General features: G+C 42.3%; 1 protein-coding gene across 2 annotated transcripts in view; it reads left to right on the top strand.

The window, feature by feature from the left end:
- Positions 1-5,407, top strand: part of fhit (fragile histidine triad diadenosine triphosphatase) — a 171,256-nt gene extending 165,849 nt beyond the window's left edge. For both annotated transcript variants that reach the window (XM_080846216.1, XM_080846217.1), the window contains 2 exons: positions 5,056-5,166; positions 5,284-5,407. In XM_080846216.1, coding sequence (XP_080702342.1) covers positions 5,056-5,157 — 102 coding nt within the window. In that variant the 3' untranslated portion in view covers positions 5,158-5,166; positions 5,284-5,407. The remainder of the gene's footprint in view (positions 1-5,055; positions 5,167-5,283) is intronic.
- Positions 5,408-24,189: the final 18,782 nt, after the last annotated feature.

Here is a 24,189-nt window from a genome sequence, read left to right as displayed (position 1 = left end):
TGTGAACCTATACGTGTGTGTGTGTGTGTGTGTGTGTGTGTGTGTGTGTGTGTGTGTGTGTGTGTGTGTGTGCGTGCGTGCGTGCGTGCGTGCGTGCGTGCGTGCGTGCGTGCGTGCGTGCGTGCGTGCGTGCGTGCGTGCGTGCGTGCGTGCGTGCGTGCGTGCGTGCGTGCGTGCGTGCGTGCGTGCGTGCGTGCGTGCGTGCGTGCGTGCGTGCGTGCGTGCGCGCGCATGAATCACTCTGTTTACTGTAGGTTTGAATTTGTAATTCTGCTAAACAACAACACAAATAAAAAACCTCTTTAATTAGAAATGGCTCGTTTCATCGCCACACCTCCCCAGTCACGGCCAGTCTCACGGGTCTGCGCCCCTACACCCCACAACCAGCCCCTTACCCCCGACTTCATCCCACGGTGACGCATGTGCTTTGAGCGGCGGCGTGTTCCTCTGAATCTCAGACTTGCTTGAAAGTTGACTAATCTTAAGACAGACCAGGGTTTCATCCTCCCCTGTGGTGTCCACAGCAGGGGAGATATCACATGAAGAGTCTAGTCGGTGGGTAGCCAGCCAATGGCGTCGCTGCGTGCTTACTCTAGAGCCCCGTTGTGGTGCCTCTCGTGCTTAATCAGTGCACTGAGAAATGCAGGCGCTCTTGACAAGCTGTCAAGAGCGGGACTCTCTACAAAGTCTTGGGAATATAATTTTTTGTGATGCAATTTCTGTACCAGCTGCTAAAATGTCTTTACATGCCGGTATGATGGCCCTAGTAACGGCACAGGGACAGGAGGAGAAGGAGGAGGAGGGGGAGGGGACGAAAAGAAAAGTGTGTGGTAGTCTCTTCAATTCTGGATGAGTTTTTCCATATCCTTCGGGACTTGGACTTCATAGTGGTGTAAGGCTGCGCTGACCATCTGAGGCGAAGCAGAAATTAAGGAAAGCTAAGGGGCCAGACGCTTTCATATTGACTTTGCCTCAGAATGATTCGCACCGCACTGCAAGGGAGACAAGTGACCACCAGTTCCCTGCAGTTTTATTTCCCATCTTCCCTGGGTTTTTGTTGTCTCACGTGTGTTCTTGTTCATGGGATGAGATGATGGCACATTCAGTTCTCCATTTTGAGTGTGTCGTCTGTGGCATGGCCACGGCATTGTGGGCATTGTTGCTCTGTGGGTGTTATGTGATTATTATTATCTTAAAGAAAGACTCATCCTGGAAGAAGGCCAGTAAATGATCTACAGGTTTGTCTTTCTTTAGTGATGACAAGACTTTTAAAGATGCATGATTTTTTTTTTTATGGAAATCATTTTCAGATGAAGCTCTGTAAAGATGGTGTCTGTATTCATTTGATCTGTTTAGTTTACTGTTAGTAAAAAGTACATACAAAGATACATTCTAAATTAATATATTTCACTATGAGTGATGCCATGCATTAAGAGATACTTAAGACAAACAGTACATTACATTTCCTTTACACCTCACACATAAAAGAAGGATTTTTTTGTCTCTTGGTTGAATTCAATCTAGCCTGTATCTTATAGTCTTTGACATTCAGTGGCATAATCACATGATACAATGCTCTCATAGGGACAGCAATATGGGTTTGCTTTGAATGTCTTTAGCGCTTTGAAACTGGAGTTGACATTTATACGTCTATGAACTAAATGACAAGCACGTGCTCTCATGCCGTGAACTGCGACAGCGAGCTCCATGTTCCTTGAACAGATATGCCATCCGAGGTTGTTGTGCTCAGTTCTAATTGTTCAGTGACCTCCGGTGACATTTTTCCGCAGCTGTGCGTGAGTCGAGCTCTGAGTCGAGCTCTGAGTCGAGCTCTGAGTCAAGTGCAAATGCTGGATAGCAGAGATCTGACACCTGCAACTGCCGTCATCTGATAAATGTCAAGAGTCGCTGAGGAGGCACATTAAATTACTCTGATTCACCATACGTTCAGTATTTCATATTTGCCTGAACAGACATATCATCACCGAAGCCACAAGGTCTAAGACATGTTGCTGGACTGTCTTGCCTTGATGGTCAATGCCAGGTCACTTTGTGTGTGTCAAGTGATTCCAAGTGTTTCTTCAAGTGAGAAAATATGGCTTTTTCACTCTCTTACATAGCTTCAGCAGCTAAAATTTTTACAGTACTAACCTCTATATGCTGTATCACGCAGTGGGCTATACAGTTAGCCAAAACATTATGACCACTCACAAGTTACGTAAATTACATTGATTAGCTCGTAACAATGGCAGTTGTCAAGATCTGGGTATTTTAGACAGTTAGTGAAAAGTTGGTTCCCTTTGTTATGTAACTTGAAAAGGGCTAAAATCGTCATGGCCTGATGTATGGGTCGAATCATCTCCAAAGTGCTAAGGGTGGGGTGCTTCCGGTCAGCTGTGATTAGCCCCTACTGACCTATCCTTTCGACCTGAGGAGGGTCTGTCCACAGACCAGTGCTAGGGTTTTGGTGCCCATTCTCACCGATGCTAAAGGGCAATGCAGTCGATCCCACCTGGTCTGGATTTACAGAAGGGCTACTGTGGCATAAATCACAGAAAGGCAGATTAGGCAGGTGGCCATAATGTTTGACTAATTAGTTTAGTTTGGCTGAGGTAACACTTCACTTCAAGTTTAACATCCGCAAGTTTAAACATAGTTCATATAATCCACAAGAGCTATGTATATGGCAAACCTGTAGTGCTGTGATGGGTATGCCATGTGCCAATAAAGACAAATTGGAATGGGCAAAAAAGTCAGCTGATAGATTTGGCCATTTCCTTCGAAGCTCTGTTAGCTTAGGTGCAACTACTGTAGGGCAGAACAGACTAAACTCTTAAAATGATCTAAAGACTATTTTGATCATCCTACTACTGATGTAGTATATTCATGTTTGGTCTTGTGCTGTGGGCAGCAGTCTGATCATGGTTTCCTTACAATCTGAGTTACCTGCCCTAGTTATGTTATTTGAGTAGTTTTCACTACTTCAACTCTGCATACTAATCAGCCACCCTGGCACTTCAGTATTCAAACACCAGACAGCCAATCATGGTGTTTGTGGAAGTGTATGGAAATGGAGATTTTGGTATTTCACTAGGTATTTTAAGCAATTTGGGCTCTTTGTCTTACTCTCTTACTCTTTTGTTCTCTTGTTGTTCCTCTGTTTGTCTCTCTACCTCTCTCTCTCCCCCCCTCTCTCTTTCTTTCTCTCTCCATTCCCACTCTTTCTCTTCCCATCTCATATCTTTATCGTATTCAACAATTGTATTCGGTTTAATTGGCATCCAACCTGTTGATTCAGTTTTTTTTATTTACAGTTGTACTTATCCATTTGTTTTTTTACCTCACATTGAGTTTGACTGATACATTTAATCTTACTGTTTATTGTCACAAACGAATTGAACTTGTTGTGTGCCATGCCATTACTGTGCCACTAGCGTATATACTGTTTGGTAATAGTTGAGTCATTTAATAATTTCATGGAGTTAGATTATCGATTTTCCGCAATATTGACCACTCTAATGCCTTCCTCTGTCCCATGAAGTTCACACACACTTAAGCCTTCCAGCTTGGTGTATTTCAGTCGATTTGGTAGCAATTTTGGCTGTCTTGCAAAAAGCCATGTGACTTGGTGTTTTTTGGCAGAAAGCTCAGTTGAGATTTCTACATGAAGAATCATATGGTTGTCAGTGTGAACTGTGATAATAGTACACATTAGTAACTATCCAGTTGTGTATGATGGGATCAGCAGGAGAGGCTGTCACAGAGGCCAAGACCTGAATCATAGCAAAACCATACAGAAATATAATTAAACTACCAGTGCATCTTCAATTAGCACTTCGTCTGAAAAGAAACTGACTAAACTACTAGCCGTACCATGTAATGTCTGAATATCTGACTGGCACAAAACAATATTTTATGGCACAAACCTACACCAACACAGCACAAACAAATGACCGTTTCTGAGTTTGGATGACCTGTGGGGGAACACAGTGATCCTAATGCATTCTGATGGTGGAGGATTCTGAAGCAGTCAGCTTATCCCAAAGAAGACTACACACCCCTTTACATCACTTTCTAACTGGTATTATACATACGAGTGAGAAATGTCCCTTTTCCTAGCACTTACTAGTCTTCATGTAAAGATGTACATAATGGGGTTTTTCTTTGTTGCTTTTCAAAGGTCTTAAAAAAATAAACCTGGACTTGTCCATTGGGAGTGATTATAGAGCGGCAGGTGCCCTCAGTGCGGATTTTTACCATGTTGATTTCCAATAGGTTGCAAAAAACGAAACACTCTTCATTAAAGAAAAAAAGCCTGTGTATCACAACTGACAGAAAGATTAGTTTAATTACTGTTTACACGTGTTGGTCGGCATTTGAAACAATAACAGCCCCCGCAGAACCCATGCGGCCTGACATCTGATAAACAAATCGCCCAACTTGACAAATCCCAGCGCAGCATTAATGCAGTTACAAACCAACCCCCGGACTGGTGCTGCTTTTCACGGTTCAAATGCTTTGCATGCCATTTGCATCAGGTTGCCCATGCCAAAAGCCCGGCGGCTGCAAATACGGTGACACTTTCCAAATCCAGGGCCTCGCGTCCTCAGGGAGACATTAGTTTGATGAAATATCGAGTTTCGCTCTGAACCTTAAGATGGTGGGGAAATGGCAGGGGATGTCAGAATGTGCCACACTCAATATCTCTCATATCGATACTCGATGAACCGTAATGGCCTGTCTCGGTTGGGAAGCCAGATTGGCAAAACATGTCTTTTTGTTTGTGACAGCTTTTTTTTTGTGCTGGAAGTGAGATCAAAGTTCACTTTGTTTTTTCCTTAACCATCTTTGTCTGTGATTTAGTAGAAACTAATTGTATTCTATTTGAGTTTAATTAGGGCAATGACTCATTTAGCAGAAGGTGTTTATACTGGCACCAGAACATTTAGAGCTCAACTTTGTTAAGGTTGTTCACTATTCTATAGCCATATCTTCATTCTAGCTGTAGTATTTCATGTGATATCAATTGCCTATCCATATTTTGCTCACTGGCAGCTCCAGAAACATGACAAGGAAAACGAAGATGTCCCCTCAAAGTGGCGAACTGAGGAGGAAATGGCTGCAGAAGCTTCGGTCTTGAGGAACCTTTTCAGTTAGTCTACTCAGGTAAACCGCACTGAAATTACTAACATTACAGAGAAACATCACTGCTGTTTCAATGAGGACTTTGGAATATAAGGTGCTATTGTGTGTTTAATTGTTTGATTTTTATTTCTTCTGCAGGGACCCACAGCTGTAGTCCTCCATCAGAAGTGCAGCTGGATGCCCTCTGGAAATTCATATGCTTTGTCCATCTGTGGTACCACCAAATAACTTTGTTTTTGTTATTGTTACTATCCAATAAACCACTGAGTGGAAAGATGTTTTGTTCTATTGTGCAACAAGTTGCCGTTTTAGCACATTCGGTATTCATCCTGCTGCAGTTCCTGATTGACATTTGATGTTCTGTGGTATAAGGGTATTTTCTTTATTTGGTTTTAAATTAAGTAACATAATAGAGAATCTGTGTCACAACAGATGTTTTCTACTCAGTGCTAGATACGGTCTTTTATCATTTCTGTATTGATAACCATTTGAAGGTATAGAATTAAAAAAAAATGATGGATATATGTTGTATCAGCATGTTGAATGCAAAAGGCAAAAAAAATGCAGTCATGTGAAGAATAATGTGATGCTCTCCTGGTTCTGTAGGCGAAGGATGATGAGCAGCAGATCGCAGACAACACGTGGCATTTATATCAAAATAACTGATCAAATGTCCATGGCTAAGGAAAGTTGAAATAGCCCATAGTTTTGCAGTAATGTTAAAGTTACAAAGGCTTCATGAATTTTGAACAATAATATGTTCCACAAGGGCCATCTTTAAGTCAATAGATAAAGAGTTTGAGGGACAAAATCTATCATGCCTACCTCAGCAGAGATAAAAAAAACTGCTTGCCTATGATTGCTGTGGACTAGAGGACGAGCCTTTTCTTCCACCCCTCTCAGCATTACCAACTTAACACCCTTTCGCTCAATCATTGATGAGAATATCAATTAATGAGTTTGCATGTGGAAAAAAGCGGGACATCCTAGAAGCATATTGACTATAATTAGCTATCAGAAGTGGACGTCTAATAATGTGTGTTTGAAGTGGTCTTTCAATTAAAAAAATGAACATCCAGTCAAGTCATTAAATGGATCTTTCTATAAGGGCATTATTTACTGATGTATGGTTTAATTACTTCGCTGGCATGGTTATAGGTCTAACGACTTTTACATATTTCAAAGGATTATGGGGTCACTGTTATAATGCTGTAATGAATCACATTATTCCCTCACAGTGTAGCAATTTCACACCACACTTGGTGTTTATAGAAGACCGTTTGATTAATAGCGTAGCTTTAATGCGTCATTGTACCTCCCTCTCCCCTATTGGAGTTAGGATTGTTATTAGACACATACAATTCCTTAATAATCAATGGCAGGACGTTTGCAAACGTTTATCCTCCCAGAGCCCTAATCAAAAGAATGATGTGCATAAATATGCCTTATTGCGAGTGGGAATGTAAATGCTTCTCCTGTACTTTGATGAGGATGGGTTTGCTCAAACAATAGGACAGTTTTAAGCTAAAGATACCACTTGAACAGCTTCATTTGCATTACAGTCATACATATGTCCTTGAGGCAGCGTTTGTTTCCTTAAGTGCTTATGCCGTTGATGTCAGTTTTAAGACTTCAGCGAGCGGGCCAAAACAACATGAGAAGAAAAAATATCCCTCTGTCTGATCTGAACTCTTTTCATAAAGGGTAAGATTTTTCTACATAATGGCTCTTCACGAGGTAAACTCTGCACAAGTATAAAGATAACTTAAGCCAATCCTGTTGGAAACATATGGCTCCCCATCTTGTCCTGCCCTACACCCACGTGGAGCATATGGATATGCTAAGAGCCTCAGAAAGCTGGCTGTGCTCCTGCACGTTGCCAACATCATTTGCAGATAATGGACTCACAGTGGAGACACATTTGGTGCTTTAACTAAATGGATGTGTCTCCCATTATTTGTGCTTTGGAGGGGGAGATGAGTGCGAAACCTTGGGGGTAATGTTCTCTCCTCGCCCTCCTCTATATGTTAATCATTAGTGGCATCATTTTAAGGATGGGAATATAATGGGTTAGGGGTTGGGGGGGTTGAGGAGTGCCACCCCATTAATGGCCGTTTCCTGCAAACCGTCCGTCTTTCAGATGTAAAGTTTCACACAGTGTTGCTCAGGGGTTAATGGGATGCTCCCCACATTATTCCTTGACCAATGACAGGTAAGTCTGAGCCGTATCACTGAGTGGTATCCATGGCTTTTTATGCCACACAGTTTTGAGGGATTGGAGAGGTATGAAAAATGTCCCTTGCCTTTTTCATTCCCAGTTGCTCGTCTTGAAGTTGGCAATCAATGCCCTCCTTGGAAGATGTTTGACATTGCATAGAGTGAAAGCATTTCATTAAAGTCAGTGTGTGTGTTTGTGCAAATGTTTGAGATTTTTTTTTCAGGATTTCACTTAATTCCCCAAGAAAAATTTTCAAATCAACTTGAGTTACTTGAGCTTCCACAGCACTGAATTAGGTTGCTTGGAATAGAGGTTTGTCTCATAAGATATTTCCCCCCTTTGAATCCCCACATTTAGGGCCTGATTTACTAACAGGATTGCGCCCATTTCAGGCGTAAAATAGCGGTCGTAAACATAAAACGGTATTTACTAAGGAGGCGCATTTGAGTAGAGGCGCATATTAACGCCTTGTGGGTGTGAACCTGCAAACAGGCGGGAGGGCACGGAAACGTGGGTGGAAACGTGGGCGTGAAGCGCAAATATTGCAGTTAAGTGCGCCTAATGATGTATTGCGTGGTATTTACTAAAACTGCCTGGCGAGCGCGCGTCTCTAATTTGCGGGCTAATTCTCTGCCCCATAAAAGCAGGTCTTAACCAGAAAGCGCATTTCCATTGAGTCTGAAAACGTTGATATGGCAGCAGTTATAAGAGCAAGGCGAAGAAAGAAGACAGAGACAGCGCACAAAAATAATTTTTTCAACTTGTATAACACTTTTTCAGTTAAGCGAACCAGAAATCATTAGACGTACAGGTTAACCAGCCACGCAATACTTCAATTACTGGACCAGATCAGAGACGACATCGAACCCTCCACCCGGCGATCACATTCCATTCCATCAGTTGTTAAACTCCTGGCAACATTTGCAAATATTGGCCTCCGGATAATTTCAAACAGTTATAGCATCTGCAGTTATTATATCTCAGCCTTCACTCAGCCAAATATTCACCCAGGTACTCGACGCATTGCTACAGCGCACTGGTCAATATACAATTCCCCACTACGATAGCTGAAATTAAACTTTCCGAACGTAATTGTAGCCATTGATTGCACCCACATGCAAACAGTCCCACCTTCAATCCAAGAACACATTTACCGAAACAGAAAGCACACATATTCAATGAATGTCCAGGTCATATGTGATGCCAACATGACCATTACTAACGTGGTAGCCAAATACCCTGGATCTGTCCATGACAGTTTTATCTTCCAAAATAGTGCCATCTATCCATGATTGAGCAACGGTGATTTTGGAGAGGCCTGGCTACTTGGTAAATGTATTTGTTTCAGTGGGGATATATTGTAGTGAACCCATGTCCCTTGTAGAACTTATTAATCTCGCCATGTACACATCTATATTGTTATAATAGACAGTTTATGCATTAATGCCACTAATAGCATATTCTTTATAATCGTGTTCTTTTAAACATCTCGCTGTAGGTGATGGCGGGCAGAACAACAATATAACCTCGTGCCCATTGAATCAGGTTCAGTGATTGAGCGAACGTGAACCAATACATCTATTTCCTCTTCGCTGAACCTTAGTTTTTTCTTCCTCGAATATCCATGGTGGCAGTTACCTGCAGGCGATTTCTCCCGTCTTTTGTACGGTGCGCCAAATAATGATTGCCCAGCGCGGATCTGGTTTGATAAATACCACGGAAAATGCAGAAAAACACTGTGCGTTAATGTGTGCCTGGCAAAGGCGCAGATTAAGCTGCGGTCGCAATGTTAGTAAATCAGGCCCTAAAGGGCGGAGTAAGCACAGAGTGCCCAGCGCGGATCTGGTTTGATAAATACCACGGAAAATGCGCAAAAACACTGTGCGTTAATTTGCAACCGCAGATTAAGCTGCGGTCGCAATGTTAGTAAATCAGGCCCTTAGAGTCTGCTTGTATTTGCATTCAGTGTGCATCAAAGATTTTGCACATGCTTTGTATTCAGCGTGTCCTGGGTGGGACAGTGTGGGCCTATATGTTTAAAACTCCCTGTGGAATCCCCTTTTATTAAACATTCATTAAAGTTCTCATGATCCCATTTATACTCACAGAGTGTACTTCCATTTATTAGTCTTTGCAACCATTCTAATTTGAAATGAACACTGCGTGGGTTGAATCCTTGTTTGCTCTTTGAAATGGATAGACACTTTGCAAGTAACTGATTTTGCCTTAAATCGTAGGCAACTTTGTCAAGGTTTTGAGCACACTGTCTCGTTTTGTGCTCACACTTGTATATACTGTATGACCTATAGGAAACAAACAGCATATAGATCATATGTAGTGTACAAAATGCAAATTGTCAAATTCATCAAAACGTTTTAGTAAGCAAAATATATCACACAAATAACAATAAAACTAAAACTTCACTCCCTATATTAAGATTATATACGATTTAATTTCATTAGGTTGAAGAGAGCATAAGAATAAACTATTCTTGAGCTGAGCACGACCACCGCAAACCACATTCCCCCTAGAATCTGGGCAACATTGCGGGCTACACAAATACATCTTCAAAGCTGCTTACATTAATTAAAAAGACATTACGACGCGCACAAGTGGGAATGGCCAAGGAGAGCCTGTGTATGTGCTGTGCCTGTGGCTAATAAAATAGAATGATTATGTAAGCTGTCACGGAGCTGGCCTTTTCCACCGGGGCCTCGCAGAGAGGGAGGTCCTCCAACACAGACACCAGAGGGGAATCGTGTCAATAATATGTCAGCCGTTAGCCTCCAGGTTGCCGTCCACATTAATACTGAATTAACCAAGAGGGAGTTCACTCTTCTTACTTCTTACTCTTTGACAGTGGATTCACTAATATATATATATATATATATATATATATATATATATATATATATATATATATATATATATATAATCTCCACGAACAGGCACACAGAGCCTCACACATATCTTAAGACATTAACAGTGGAGATCTAGTGATCGGCCTGAGTTTTCTGCCACTGCAGTCCTTTATGTACTCGTCGTATGACACCTTAGCCTGGAGTAAACAATCCATCTGTATTCAGGAGCCCCGACACGACATCCAGCATCTGCTCTCTTGGCAGAGACACGGATTGTTCAAAGTGCAATCGCACGGTCCTCTGGGATTTAAGGTTGTACCTGGCCTGGATTCTTTCCTCTCTCTTTGGTCCTTCATCGCCAGCTGACATCTCTATCCCTGAGGCAGACGAAAGGCCCAGAAGGCATTCAAAATGGCCCTTTGATCACTGCAAGAGATTTGCAGCGAGGAGAGGAGGGCCTGTAAAAAAAAAAAGGGACTATCCACTAATGTTTTCCAACAAAGTTACGCGCGGCACAGCGCGACTGCAGAATAGCTGTGTCACTCACAGGGTATTTTGAGGTGTTATCTTTCACTGCTTTTTATAGTTCTATTGGTCTGCTTTTGTTTTCCTCCTGTGTTTTTTTTTAACTTATTTTATTTTATGTACCTCTTATTTTACTACATCACATAACCAGAGGCATCATAGGCACGACAGACAGTTTAGTAATAATTGATGACTAGAGGGTATGGTAAACCTGACAGTAGCTTTATGTCTTTGAGATGTTGTTTGTTTCTGCCCATGAGGTAAGATGGGTAATAAGTGATAGATACCAGATGTAAGAGGACCCATAAATGTAATGTACATGGTTGTTGAACACATTGTCACACACTGTAGCACTTCTTATTTGCAGACATTGTCTTGTAGGCGCAGTCTTATTGGCATCATGACCTAGGGTGCTCTTCCTTTTTAGTCTCTAAATAACAGGTCTGAAACAGCAACACAAGTCCAGCCTCAAGCTGTTTTTCACTAAAAAAGGTATCAACTTTAATAACTGCCACAGATATTTGAATGGTTGGAAATAGTCTGTACAAGATTCTCAAGTGATGCTTACCATTTGATTGCTTTCAGTTCATATTTCATGCACAATATCTTAATTGCACTGTTCTGACCATATATCTTACTTAACAGTTTGCACTGTGACAAGTGATTCCATTAAAAATGCTAAGATGGCTCAATAAAGATTTGGTTGATTTTATTCTTTTAATGAATGAAACATTACTTGCTAAAATTGTCCTTTATGTGAGTTAGTTCGAATTAATACATGTTACAGTATACAGCCAAACATGATTTTAAAGATTTACTTGTAAATAAATAGTAGATGAAAGAAAATCGTTTCTACAGAGATGTAAAGAGAGGCTGGTGCTGACAAGGGCAAGGGTTTGAGCCTCACTGGGGCCACTTGAACTGAAAGGATTTATGCATTCCTCTTGCTATAAGTCACTTTGGATATTCTTATACAACAAAAAAAAAAAGATTTTCCCTGTTAAGTCTGTGCCGCCTAACTGCAATTCTAAATCCTTTTATCTCTCTAAAACTGCTGAGACACACAACTGCTCAGCAGAGGAACTGTAGGTCTTCATCGGAGGGACTTCTAGCCTGTGTGCTGCATGCAGTAATTTGGAAATGAGTAAAAGGTCACTGGTGAAATGAGGTCTGTCAGGGTCTGACAGACGGCTCAGAGAGAAGAAGAAGGGGGAAGAAAGAGCTAAATTACCCATTCAGGGTGTAACTTCACCGAGGCTGCACGCTGCTCTGTGCCTTAACTCCTAGTGGATGCTGTTCTCCAAAGATTGATTCCTCGGGTCTGTTGCAGCCACCGGTAGCCTTTTGTAATTTGGCTCAGTCTGTACAGTGTGGCGCTGCGGTTGCATCAGGAGCTCTTGTGCATGTGATATGTGCTGCAGATCTCACCTTGGGGGCGAGGAACTCCAATACTAGGAGGCCACTAGGGGGAGAGAGGAGAGAATATACTTACAGAAAAAAAATATCATTATCATTGATTTACCTAGGGATTTCCTCTGAATGTGTGTACTCAAAGAGAGGCAATTTCTGTGTATGTAGCTGAGGCCAGGAAAAAAAGAATGTGATTTGGACCCAAGTTATACCTCTGGGTCATTTATCACTCCAGTGCCTTGCTGCCTTGGATTTGGTACAGATGGCTGCATATTTCTAGTTTGTTCCACATGGCCCGGCGTGTCTCCTGAACAGGGCCGCTGAAAGAACTTATGATTTGGCTTGTGGAGACTATACGGATGCCGGTCAACTCGTTTATTTTCCATAAATAGGATCGGAGGCCGTGTGTCAGGCAGGGCCGACCTTCCCTCCTGGTCCAGTGAACTCTGACCGCGTGGATCTTCGCTTACATTCTTCATCACTCCATCTCTGTCAGCATGCGGCTGGGCACCGAGCTAAAACAATTTCAAGTTAGGCTGACATTCTTTTAAAGATTGCTATCAACTAGAGCAAGCTCTTTCCTAGAATCAAAATGGAACCTCTTTCTGAATAGCTTTTTATTTCATGTTTCAAGAGTGGGTCCATTAAGAAACAAATACTATCACCAAGATTGTTCATGGTAAACTCATAGATGATATCTTTAAAACCAAAAGACCTAAAAGACTGTTTGTGATGTTTGTTGGTGTTTGTTAGTTTATGACAGTATACTCAAAGCCATGTTGTCTCAGATGCAGTATGGGTCGACAGATGCACAGGAGGCTCTGCCCGCATCTGAGGTGACTGCTGATGTGATTGGTCCTTATGTGTTACCATGACAATGTAACAAAGGAGAGCAAGTGATTGCTCTGTACTGTAATCATTACTCAAAGACAAAGACACCCTGCTGGATTTAACATCGGTTACATTTCAAGAGTGAAATAGTACTGTATAGCGCTTTGTCAAGAGAAGTAATCACTGAGAAATGTGCATGTTGGCGTCAGTATTTCCACCTTTCTTGTGGACACAGTTCTACTTTACTTTTCTGTACTGCAGCCGCTGGTGAGAGAAAATTGCCCTTGGCCTTAGCGGTGAACTTTGCCATGATGATTGTTGTTCTCTGAGTTGATGAAGATACTGTATATCCGGTAATTCCGATGGTATCTCCACTTAGTCCAGGCACACAAACAAGTACAAGCTACATTGCTGGAACAGTGGAGCATAATTATTCAGCTGTTTTACTAATGGGCCTCTCTCACTAAGGCGATAAACAAAACTAATCCCTATTGTTTGTTAATCAGGAAGCATAAGCGGTACTGTACTCTTAGCTCTTAAACAGTCTCTCTGGAGAGCAAAGGTGAATAAAGTTAAGTCATTTCTGACGTCCAAGATGAGTTTCCAGCGAGCTACCTCTCACCACATCTCGTGGACTCAGGTGTATCTGTGGTTTTCCTGCCACACAGGCATTCAGACTCCTTTACAGAATGGCAAATGGGGTGGGCCTACATACGCAGACACGTTTTAAGGGAAATCACACCAGGACATTTATACAACACACTGACCTTAATCACTACCTTAACATATACATAGACATTAATCCCAGTCACTCCACTTTAGAACATTCTAACCAAATTCTGCAGACATCAGCATTCGCACTGAACACAACAAGGAAGTACACAGTCATTCACTCATCACTCCCACTACACGCCACAATGTTCTTAATCTTTGTTTGTGGAAAAAAGCCCTCGGGGTTGGAAGTGTTCAAAAAACTAATGAACATGAGAAAGTAAGGCTAGTGTTTTAGTTTAAGGGCTTTAAATGGGAACCTACCTTCCATCCTTCTACTGAACCGTGAAGACAATCATTAAATTGACTCTGCCCACAGTTTGTTCATATATGTATGTAAATGTCTATGATTGTACAGCTTTCAGATTCTTAGCAAAACTCACCAGCCTGCCTTTTGTACAATGACGGGTCAATTGTCTGACTCCTGTCATGGATATGTGGTTCTTCCTGCAGCAGCAACATGCATCTGTGGTAACAGGAATAGTCACTGCCCGGGGACAAGCAAGTTGTCTTTGTATAATGGCAGAAATAGTAACAATCATCTTTGTCTACTGACCCTCTGTCCAAAGATATGATTTGATGGTAGATTTTAGGGGGAAAAGGAGGTCAGAACAAATACTTTTCAACAGTGGAATCCTTGTTAAACCCTCCCCCTCCCTCTGCATGCATGCCTCTGAGACAAAAGCCCTAGACGTCCATGCCTATCTCGTTTATTCCAACCTTAAAACCACCCTTTGTATCCTTGAAGGGAAAATGTTCAAAAGATGAAAATGTCTATAATTACCTTGCCTCCGGGTACATATCACACCACTGATTAATACTACCCACGAATGCAATTTAACTTATTGTATTCGTTTTGCCGTTTGTTATTCGCCAGTTAGGCGAGCATGATAATTGTTTCTGAGAGACACCAGAGTGGGGTTGAAAAGGCAATGGAGGGAAATGGTCAAAATGAAAATGCTAACGTCCACATTTCCCCAAAGGCTTTTGTGCAATAAAAGGAATGAGTTGATTTTCATTCAGATAGAAAGCTGGCTGTTGGAACAGGCAGCGTCTCTTTCCCTTTTGCTCAGTTTCAGCGGTGCTCAGACTTGGTTGGATTGTGAGATTGTTTAAGGGATTCAGAGCTATTTCCTGTGGACACCAGAGACAGCGGCATGCATCACATTATCTCTCTCGCTCTCTCCCCCATTTGGGCGTGATTTGCTGGGAAATGAGAGTAAGGGACGGGATTTTCAGGCGTTTGCCAAACCGGGGCCTGTTCCAGAAAAAGAAACAAATGTATCCAATGTTTTTCTTCTTATTCTCTTATCATGCTTCATCCTCGTCTTATTCTTCTTGTGTCTCTTTGTATTATTCATCTTTGTTTTCACAGCAGTAGTTCGGAGAACCATCTGAACATGGTTACTTTAGTCTACTGGTTGCAATCATTTTTTTAACATAACTGCACGTGGACAATGATGCTGCAATGAACTGCATCACTGAACCATTCTTTTTTTGTTTTGTTCGTTGGCAAATATGAAAAAGGGCTGTCCAGCTATACCTTCAGACCTGAAAGTTGTGCTAAGAATGATCAACAAGGTCAATACATCGGCTCTATTTTATCCTAAACAATGGGGCTTCAAACATATTAAATCTAAATGAAAATAGCGTATGATTCCTGTTGAGGTCTAGACCGTCAGAATATAATTCTTAAACAACACTTGGATTAGAAATAAAGCACATTAATCAGCTCAGATATTCTTCAGATAGAATGCACAGGTGCAGGTCTCTCCTAGTCTCTTTCGTCTCTTTTCTAGAGCACTGTGGAAGCACTGTGAAGATCGTACGCAATACAGTGTTGGGAAGATTTGCGATTCTGACAATCAAGAACCTTTGGCAATGTATAGCCTACTGCTGTCCTCTGCAAGCCATAGCTAATGTTCAAAACTGAACCAGTTTTCAAATCCTTTTTTGTAGATTAAAAAGTTGCTATTTGCTTCAACTTTTTCTTGTTTTGAGATAGGTGGTGAATGTCAGATAAAATACAGCCACCTATTCCCGGTCCTCTCCCCTTCACTTTTAAAATATTGTGATTGTTGGTAGTGATGATCGATTTGATGTTGCATAAAGGTCACCTGGTCCTTTTTAAACAAATTAGAAGACTCTGATTAATATTTTTTGAACATGCATTGATTCTGTTTGACCTTTACATTGTACAGCATGTCAATTATCTTATGGGGAAAATAGCAAATAAATGTGTTCCCACTGCTCTAACTGCTCCTGGTACTGTTGCTCTGCAGTGCTTTAACTGAGACATTCATCGTGGTTATTGGTGAGGGGTGAAAGAAAACAAGAATACAATATTGGTGATGGAGACATCTTTCAGCGTGATGACAGTGTGATGTTTACTTCACACTAATGCTTGAATTTCTTGCATGCCAGAGGAATAATGAAACCATGGGTCATGGGCAAAGCCATCCGTACCGCCGCTGCTGTAATTTGATTTTAGACGCAGCACAGAACTGAGCTGTCACGAGACATGTGAGCTGGAACAGCAGTCAGAGGCGGCTCAGTGAGAGCTCAGCAGAGAGATCACAGGTCAGTGGTATTAAAGCAGTGCAGCTAAATCACATGAAAAGGACAACGTGAGTAATGATAGGCAGAGTGTGTTAGCAAACGCTTTCAATTGCTCTAGATTGTGGTCGCATCCAAAACAACATGACATCCTGCTACTGCATGTCCCGCCTGTGAAATGTCCTTGCCTTGAGAAAAGGTTCAACCAACATATGCCCTCAGGAATAGTAGTTTGCCCATTAGTAGATGGTTCAGGTGTTGACCAAATCATAGTTTTATCCAAGCCAATGCATACTGTACATTTCATATGCTTTAATACATGACGGCATGATATGACAGAGTTCTTTGTTTAAACCTGCATATCTGTACTTCTATGAATTGCCTGTAAGTAGGCTATCCCATGAAATGCAAAGATCATAATGTAAAAAGGTATCTTGCTCATTAGTGTGTTTAATTTATGTAGGTACCTTAAAGTTTTCAAAGTGTTTAGATGCCTCTATTATCTAAATGGCATTTTCTCAGATGCATACACACACAAAAATTGTCATCTGATTAATTTCCAGGATCTGGAAAGGAATGTGTAAGTAATTAGTTTGAATAAAGATATTTAATCTCTTAGTTTCATGTTTTGATATATAAAGAATACAATCTTGAAACTCATGTAAAAGTACCTCAACTGATTAAATGGCTTTTGTTGTTATTTTGACGGGGTCTTAGGGTGGTTGGAAGAACTGGATAAAATATGGGATGTGGGACAAAGCTAAATATTTCACTTAGTCATAGTCATGTCCTATTTGTAATATCTTATAATACCTCCAAGGTACAGATACTCTTACTGTAAACACAATAGCAAAGGACCCTTCAGCTGCTTATATTTTGAGTCATAAATCATCCACTGTGATGCAAATAGCAACTGACCTCGATCCTTCCCACCACACTGCCATTGCTGCATACGTGTACCGTGAGCCTTGACCTTTCAGATTAGGTCACTGGGACGGGCATTGCAAAATACATTTCCCATCCAAAGCAACAGCACTGTCACATGAAAAAACAACACTTGAAAACGACCATGAAAAAGTTCCAGATGACAGAACAATGAAGCGGATGATGGTAACAATATGTCAGTCACCGTGACAATACATCAGCGCCAAAACAGTGCTTCATCTCTGGTATATGCTGACTTCATGGATGCTATTGCGCACAGATCCATGTGCCGATACAGTGTGAGATGTATCATTCCTTGTGCAGATACATTGTGAGATGTATTATTCCTTGTGTGTAATGGGGCAAGCTTTCCATTTGGTATTCCTCTGCCCTTCTCTCTCCTACCCGTGTGCCGTAGGGAGGTTTCAAGCTTAGCGCAGTGAGACCTCCCCTGCATGTGCGCTAAAAGTCTCAGTAGTGACACTCTTCAAGAAACTGAAAAAAATACCTCCCATAGGGCAACTTTAAAATTGTGTTTCCAGGCCTTTCAGAGCCTTTTCCGAGGCCTCGCAACAGCCTGCTAACGTTGGTAATAGTGTTTGTATTGCTGCCAGCTCCCGCTGGGCCTCTCTGAGTCCTATTCAGGCATTTCAATGTTAAATTTGAGAAGTGCACAGAGGACCGTAGTGAGATGAGAGGTGATGATGGAAAGGACAGTGAACGACGAGGACAAACGCAGGTAAATGCCTCTGTCTTGAATATATACAGTTTTTTAAGGGAAATTCTTAGTCACACCACATCAAGACTGCACCTGAGGTACTGTGCTTCACCCGGCTATGAAGGCACAGTATCGTCTCACTGTGTTGGCGCTTCTGCCAGGAAGTTTTCACTTTTTTCAATTCTGAAAATGCTAGTAATTAGGGTTAAAGTCACGGCCAAGCAGAACACATAATAATCTACATTACGAGATTAACCGTAATTAAAGCTGCCTTTCTGTGAGCTGCCCTCAGCACCAGCACAAGAACCGCATCAGTTTAAGTGTTTTACTGTACAAAAGTCATGTACATCACAACATAATGGCTTTATAATTATAATTCAGAAAATGAGTGGTGGTTTGATTGAACGCGAGAAAATGGCTGGCTGAGAAATGGCACTCTGCCCTTTTCCCTGCCTACAGTGCTATGAAGTATTGATAGGGCATCCATCTCAGCACCAACCCATGGCACGGCACTGGAATGAAAGGTGCTGCATGAGAGGACTCCATACACCGCTGCGTCCCTTCGGTCCCTGCTATGGTTTCTGGAAAGTTACATTGCTGTGTGAGAGGCTGTGGATACGACTGACTGACTGGTGTACAAGGTCAACAACATATCCTTATTTATCAGCTTTAACTAGAAATATTTTCACAGCTAAACCTGATGGAGAGGGAGAGAGAGAAAAAAAGAGAGAGAGAGAGAGAGAGAGAGAAGAGAGAGGGTGGGAGAGTATACGTATATTTTAGTATACTTCACTTCACATGTGATTAGACAGATGATGTTTGCTAACAGCTTTGACTTTGTTTGTAGAATTCCCACGGATAGCAGCTTGGATGCTATCTCATAATCAGCCTGCACGTTGTTGTTTTTTCTTTAACTTTCAAGGTTAAGCTGGATTTGCTAAGCAGCAGACCATACTATAATGAGGGCCTGAATCTCACCAACCCACCTGGTCACCGAGGCAACTGTCTGTGGATTTCTTTCACAATCCCAACATGTATGAGCCAGGCTTGTTACCTGCAAGATCCCTACACCAAGCAGACACTATGGGGTGTAGCTGGTACGGCCGAGGGCAGTGATTGCCATGCTCTGTGACTGGGCCATTTAGGGACAGAATTGAGGGAAATCTCAGTTCAGCTGTGGGACTTTTGCACAAACACAAACACCACATAACGGAGATCTGCTGCAGTTTCAATTGTACTCTCTAATAATAACATGACACTCAGCCTGTGAATGTTCTGATACCCTACATGTGTTGAATTGCCTTGTATTAGAACATGGAGTGCAACTGATGGCCAGTGTTCTGTGTCAGTGGGGTAACTGTATACAGTGTTTACAATTATGATCTGTTCATACATTGTAACCAACACATTAATTGTAATGATGTTGGTTCTGGCAATTTAGGCATGACTCAGAGAAGAATAGTTATTATTGTATGTATGCAGTATACCAAATTGTATTAAAATCAACTCAGTGGCAACAATAACAACATGTACATAATGCATTAGCAGTATATATAAATATACATTATGTGCCAGTACATAAACATTAGGAGTGGTGGCATGTTTTGATCTACAGGGCAAATATAGTGGTTGCTATCTTCTGCTATGATCTATACCTTTGTTGTCTATTTTTGTACAAAAAAAAGGTCTCACCTTTATTCTCAAAGACTGTTTGCTACGTTTGGTTGTCTTCATTTGGCCAGCACCATGCTTTGTGTGGGAGCCCAGGAAGGCATTAGCCCTTTGAAAGCATGCTCTAAACAACACTGTGCACTGAGCTGTTCCAGTGGCAGCAGAGTTCTTTTCACCGGTTTCTGTGTGTGTGTGTGTGTGTGTATGTGTGTGTGTGTGTGTGTGTGTGTGTGTGTGTGTGTGTGTGTGTGTGTGTGTGTGTGTGTGTGTGTGTGTGTGTGTGTGTGTGTGTGTGTGTGTGTGTGTGTGTGTTTGTGTGTGTGTTGTGTGTGTGTGTGTGTGTGTGTGTGTGTGTGTGTGTGTGTGTGTGTGTGTGTGTGTGTGTGTGTGTGTGTGTGTGTGTGTGTACGTATGTGTGTGGGCGCATGCCTTTGTGTGCATGTGTGTCTGTCTGTGTGCCTTCTTTACAGATCAGGGGAGGGCGGAGATGCCAGTGTGCGAGAAGACAGGGGAACAATGCAGAGTGGACAAAATGACAGCGACTCTGGCAAAACTGTCTGGTCCCTGTGCAGATGCTGCCAAGCGTCAGACTATAAAAAATGACACAGGCTGCTTTTAATTACATTCCAGAACAACTTGTTTGCTCCACCTACTGGTGAAGAGTAAGAAAAAAAAATCACACTGTTCAAAATTAGATTAATCATGAGCCTATACCGCAGTTATTACAGTTTCATGGAAACTATATTTTGTATAACACAACAGTCAATCTATGAAACAGGTTTGCTTTCTAAAATGTGGGTTTTGTTTCCACCTTGAGAAAATGTGTTTGTAAACAGAGTGTATTGATGAATGGGTGTGAGATCAGCTACTGTCCCCCCTGTACAGGTATATACGTGTCATTTGTTGACGGTGATTTAAAACCTAAACTCTCACTCAAGATGGATTTCCTCAGCTTTTTTCTTTCCATTTACAGGTAGACTACTGGTGCGACAACCTCCCTCTCTCCACACACACACACACACAAACACACACACACACACACACACACACACACACACACACACACACACACACACACACACACACACACACACACACACACACACACACACACACACACACACACACACACACACACACACATTCGCCATCACCTGTGGTTGTGCAACTACACTTTAGAGACATCTAGAACTGGGTAATGACTAACAGCAGGAAGGGGGCACTCGAGCACAGGCCTCACTGGAGGACAGGTCAGCAGGGCTGCTGCTCTGCATCACCCACTTGACAAAAGAAAAAGCACATCTGCCACGCACGCGCTTCCTTACTGAGAGGGATTCTATTTGAACATTGTAGATTGCGGATGACTGTTGAAGACAGTGTTTACAGCTCATCAGCCTGTATTGTACTGAGCTATCATTGAGTATATGGGCAGGAGACAGTGGGAAGTGTTATAGAAATGACAGAATGAATGAATAGGAAGGAAGGAATGGGAAAAAGAAGATTTGTTTGCAAAAATACCAAACACAGAAGACTCCACAGTCTTCAGGAAGCACAGATTGCACAGATTACCAAAAAGAATGGGTAGGATGCCAGAGAGTTAAAGATCACACCTAAGATGTTATTTATTTTAAGGTTAAAGCGTTAACTCTGTAAATCTGTTTGCAGGATGTACACACCCACACACACACACACACACACACACACACACACACACACACACACACATACGCACATGCAAAAAAAAAACATGCACAACACACACACAACAGTAGGCGGATGTGAATGACTCCCGGCCCCATGAAGAAAACAAATTGCCTTCTTTAAGGGGATCTGGGCGAGTTTGGGGGGAGCTGTGCGGATCAAACCCCGTAAAGGATGTGTAATGAGTTACATGCTTGTGAAATCATAAACAGGATGGAGGAGCCTCAAGCCCAGCAACGCTTCCAGGGACGTGCTGCCGCGTCTTAAAGCCTCTCCTGCACCCCAGATGAATTCCATGCAGGCCATGCTTCCACAGTATTCCTTCTGCCAGAGGAGTTTGCTGTGCTTCACTTCGTTTATCATGTTTTTCTTTTTCTTCTATCGCTCTCTCTTTTTTTCTTTGCAACTTCAATCCAACATCTCTGCCAGTTAACCAGCCGCATGTCTCTTTTCCTTTCACCTGAAGCGAGAGACGCATTGATCACCATCACATGTCTGAAAGCTGTTATCTCCATGCTTTACAAAAAAAAGGGAGAGCGCCAGAAAGAAAGCACTCAAAATCCTGTGGTGTAAAACGTGAGGTTTAGGGAGCAGGGTGGGTGGTGGAAAAACAAACAGACAGAAAATGCACTAGGAAAGCCAGAGGGGTAGATCAGTAATGTAATTCATTCATCACTGGAGGAAATTCAGCCACCTCACTGTCATTTGGAGAATGTTATTAAGATGGTAATTAGAGGCAACATGTGCACAGCGTTTGCTAATGGAGTCTGTTTTATCTTGTTATTAGGCATTCAATTAATGGGCAGCCAGTGATGCAGCATTGGTGGAAAAGGCCACAGCTGAGCCTCCCACCCAGGAGCAAAAGCTCCGCACAGGAGCAGCAGTGTAATCACGCTCCTCTTAAGTCCTTACAGGCCACCGTTGGCTGAGAGCGTCTGGAACGAGGCTGGGGTATTGGGACTCGGTGCTGCCGCTGCCGGCGATCTATCACTGCCAGGCAGGTAAGTCCAGGAGGCAGGTTTTTGATTCTGCTTTCTGCTCCGCTGCTCCAGGTCAGTTGTAACTGTAAGTGCAATGTAATGACAGGTTGTGCGTTATTACCATAATGACATGGCTTCAGCTGTAGTGTGTTTATTTCAGAATGGGAGGAAATGGTTCAAAAACTGCCGGGAGTCGACAATTTCCACAAGCTAGACAATGACACATCCAAGACATGTGCTGCATGCCAGGGCTAAGGCATGATGTTTAAATACATTCAGATGTGTTAATATGCAACACAGGCACTTTGTCATTTATACTTTGAACGAAGACCAGCATTTTATCATCAAGGCAGCCTCTGCCAGGTTCATTGCAGAGCAAGCCAAGTTTACAGCCACACTGCAGCTGACAATTCAGAGCACGCTACCTGAATGACAATGTCTCACGACTGGTACCTCATGTTTACCAGGCACTGATTTATCCGTTGACAGGGACTGACAGCCGACTAGCTTCCGTTTGGTGTTAGAGAGGTAGATGAAGGGGGCTGAGGCTATGCGGCGCACCTCTCAGCTACTTAGTCAAAGCCAGCGTGTTTGCTTCGCTTACCAGATCCAAACCTGTGCTTTGTGTGTGTTTGTTTGTGTGTGTGTGTGTGAGTGTGTTAGTGTGTGTCTGAAAGCATCCTTCCGACCAGAAACTCAAACGTGTCTCACCGATCCAAGCACAGAGGATGTCAACACAACAGCAACATAAAGCATGCCAAACCATGGCCCAGAGCGATGTATGAAAGCTACTTTTCATCACAATTTGTTTTTTCTCCATCTTCTCTCTTCTTCTCCTACCTCTTTCTTTCCTCCTTCACATTCTCCTGACATGTTGTATATCCCATTACACACTGAGGCTTTCCCGGTTTCCACTCTCTGTTGTCTGAGTGATTATTTGCTAAGCTGTTAGAAGGGGGGGGAAATACTATTCAAGAAGACAAAGATGCCGAGGAAGAGACGGTTAAAGCACGACTTGGCTGAGAGGAAACGACTCGGGAGAGTGTCAGCGCTACGCCGGAGTGTTTTTACCTGGGGGCGCATGGCAACTCTTGTCTGTTTCTTTCAAAATGATGCATGGCTTTAAGCTTGTTCTAGACTCTTTTTTTCTTCCTGGAACCACGATGCCTTATAACAGGCTTTGTGAATAACAAAAATGAAAGCAAAGAATGTCGCGGTACAGCAACCTGCACACAAAGAGATCACAGCTCTGTTGAGAGGATGGGTTTTTATTTCAGGCAGCATTTCACTGCTCCATCTGACTAATACCACTGAAGGGCCCAAATGTAATGCTTATGGGTATTGTTAAATCTCCCTATAAACCAAACAGATGGTATGAAGGAGATTAAATAAAACTGATACGAAAACTGAGTTCTTAACTGTCCTACTTGTGTGCCAGAATGTCTGGCCATAATCACTTTCCCCAAAATCACATTAACATATTTATCCCAGACCCAAAGTAAATGTCAACAAAGCTTTAGGTGAAGATAAATACCCCCTTTGTACATCTCCTGGTTCATTCAGACATGGCTTTTGTTCGGAAGATGTTGCGATTTCCTGTCCTCAGGCTTGTAAGAGCCCTCTGGTAGATTGAAAGTAATTGAATACAGGGGTCCCATGACTCTCCATTCTCTCACCAGCCAGAAATGGAAGGGGACAGAATTGGAAATCAACCATGGAATGTAGGGCTGTTTTGCCTTGTCCCAACTAGCTCTGAGCGCAACAGACCAAAAAAAAAAAAAAGGAAGAAGCAGAAGATGAAGATGAAAAAAAAAAGAGTCCCTGGTTCTTCTGCCAAAGGCCTTGGATGTAGTGCCTCAGACTCTTTGCTTAACACTA

This window comes from Sprattus sprattus (assembly GCF_963457725.1).
Source record: "Sprattus sprattus genome assembly, chromosome: 10".
Classification (NCBI taxonomy): Eukaryota; Metazoa; Chordata; class Actinopteri; order Clupeiformes; family Clupeidae; genus Sprattus; species Sprattus sprattus.
This window is presented reverse-complemented; position numbering and strand designations above follow the sequence as displayed.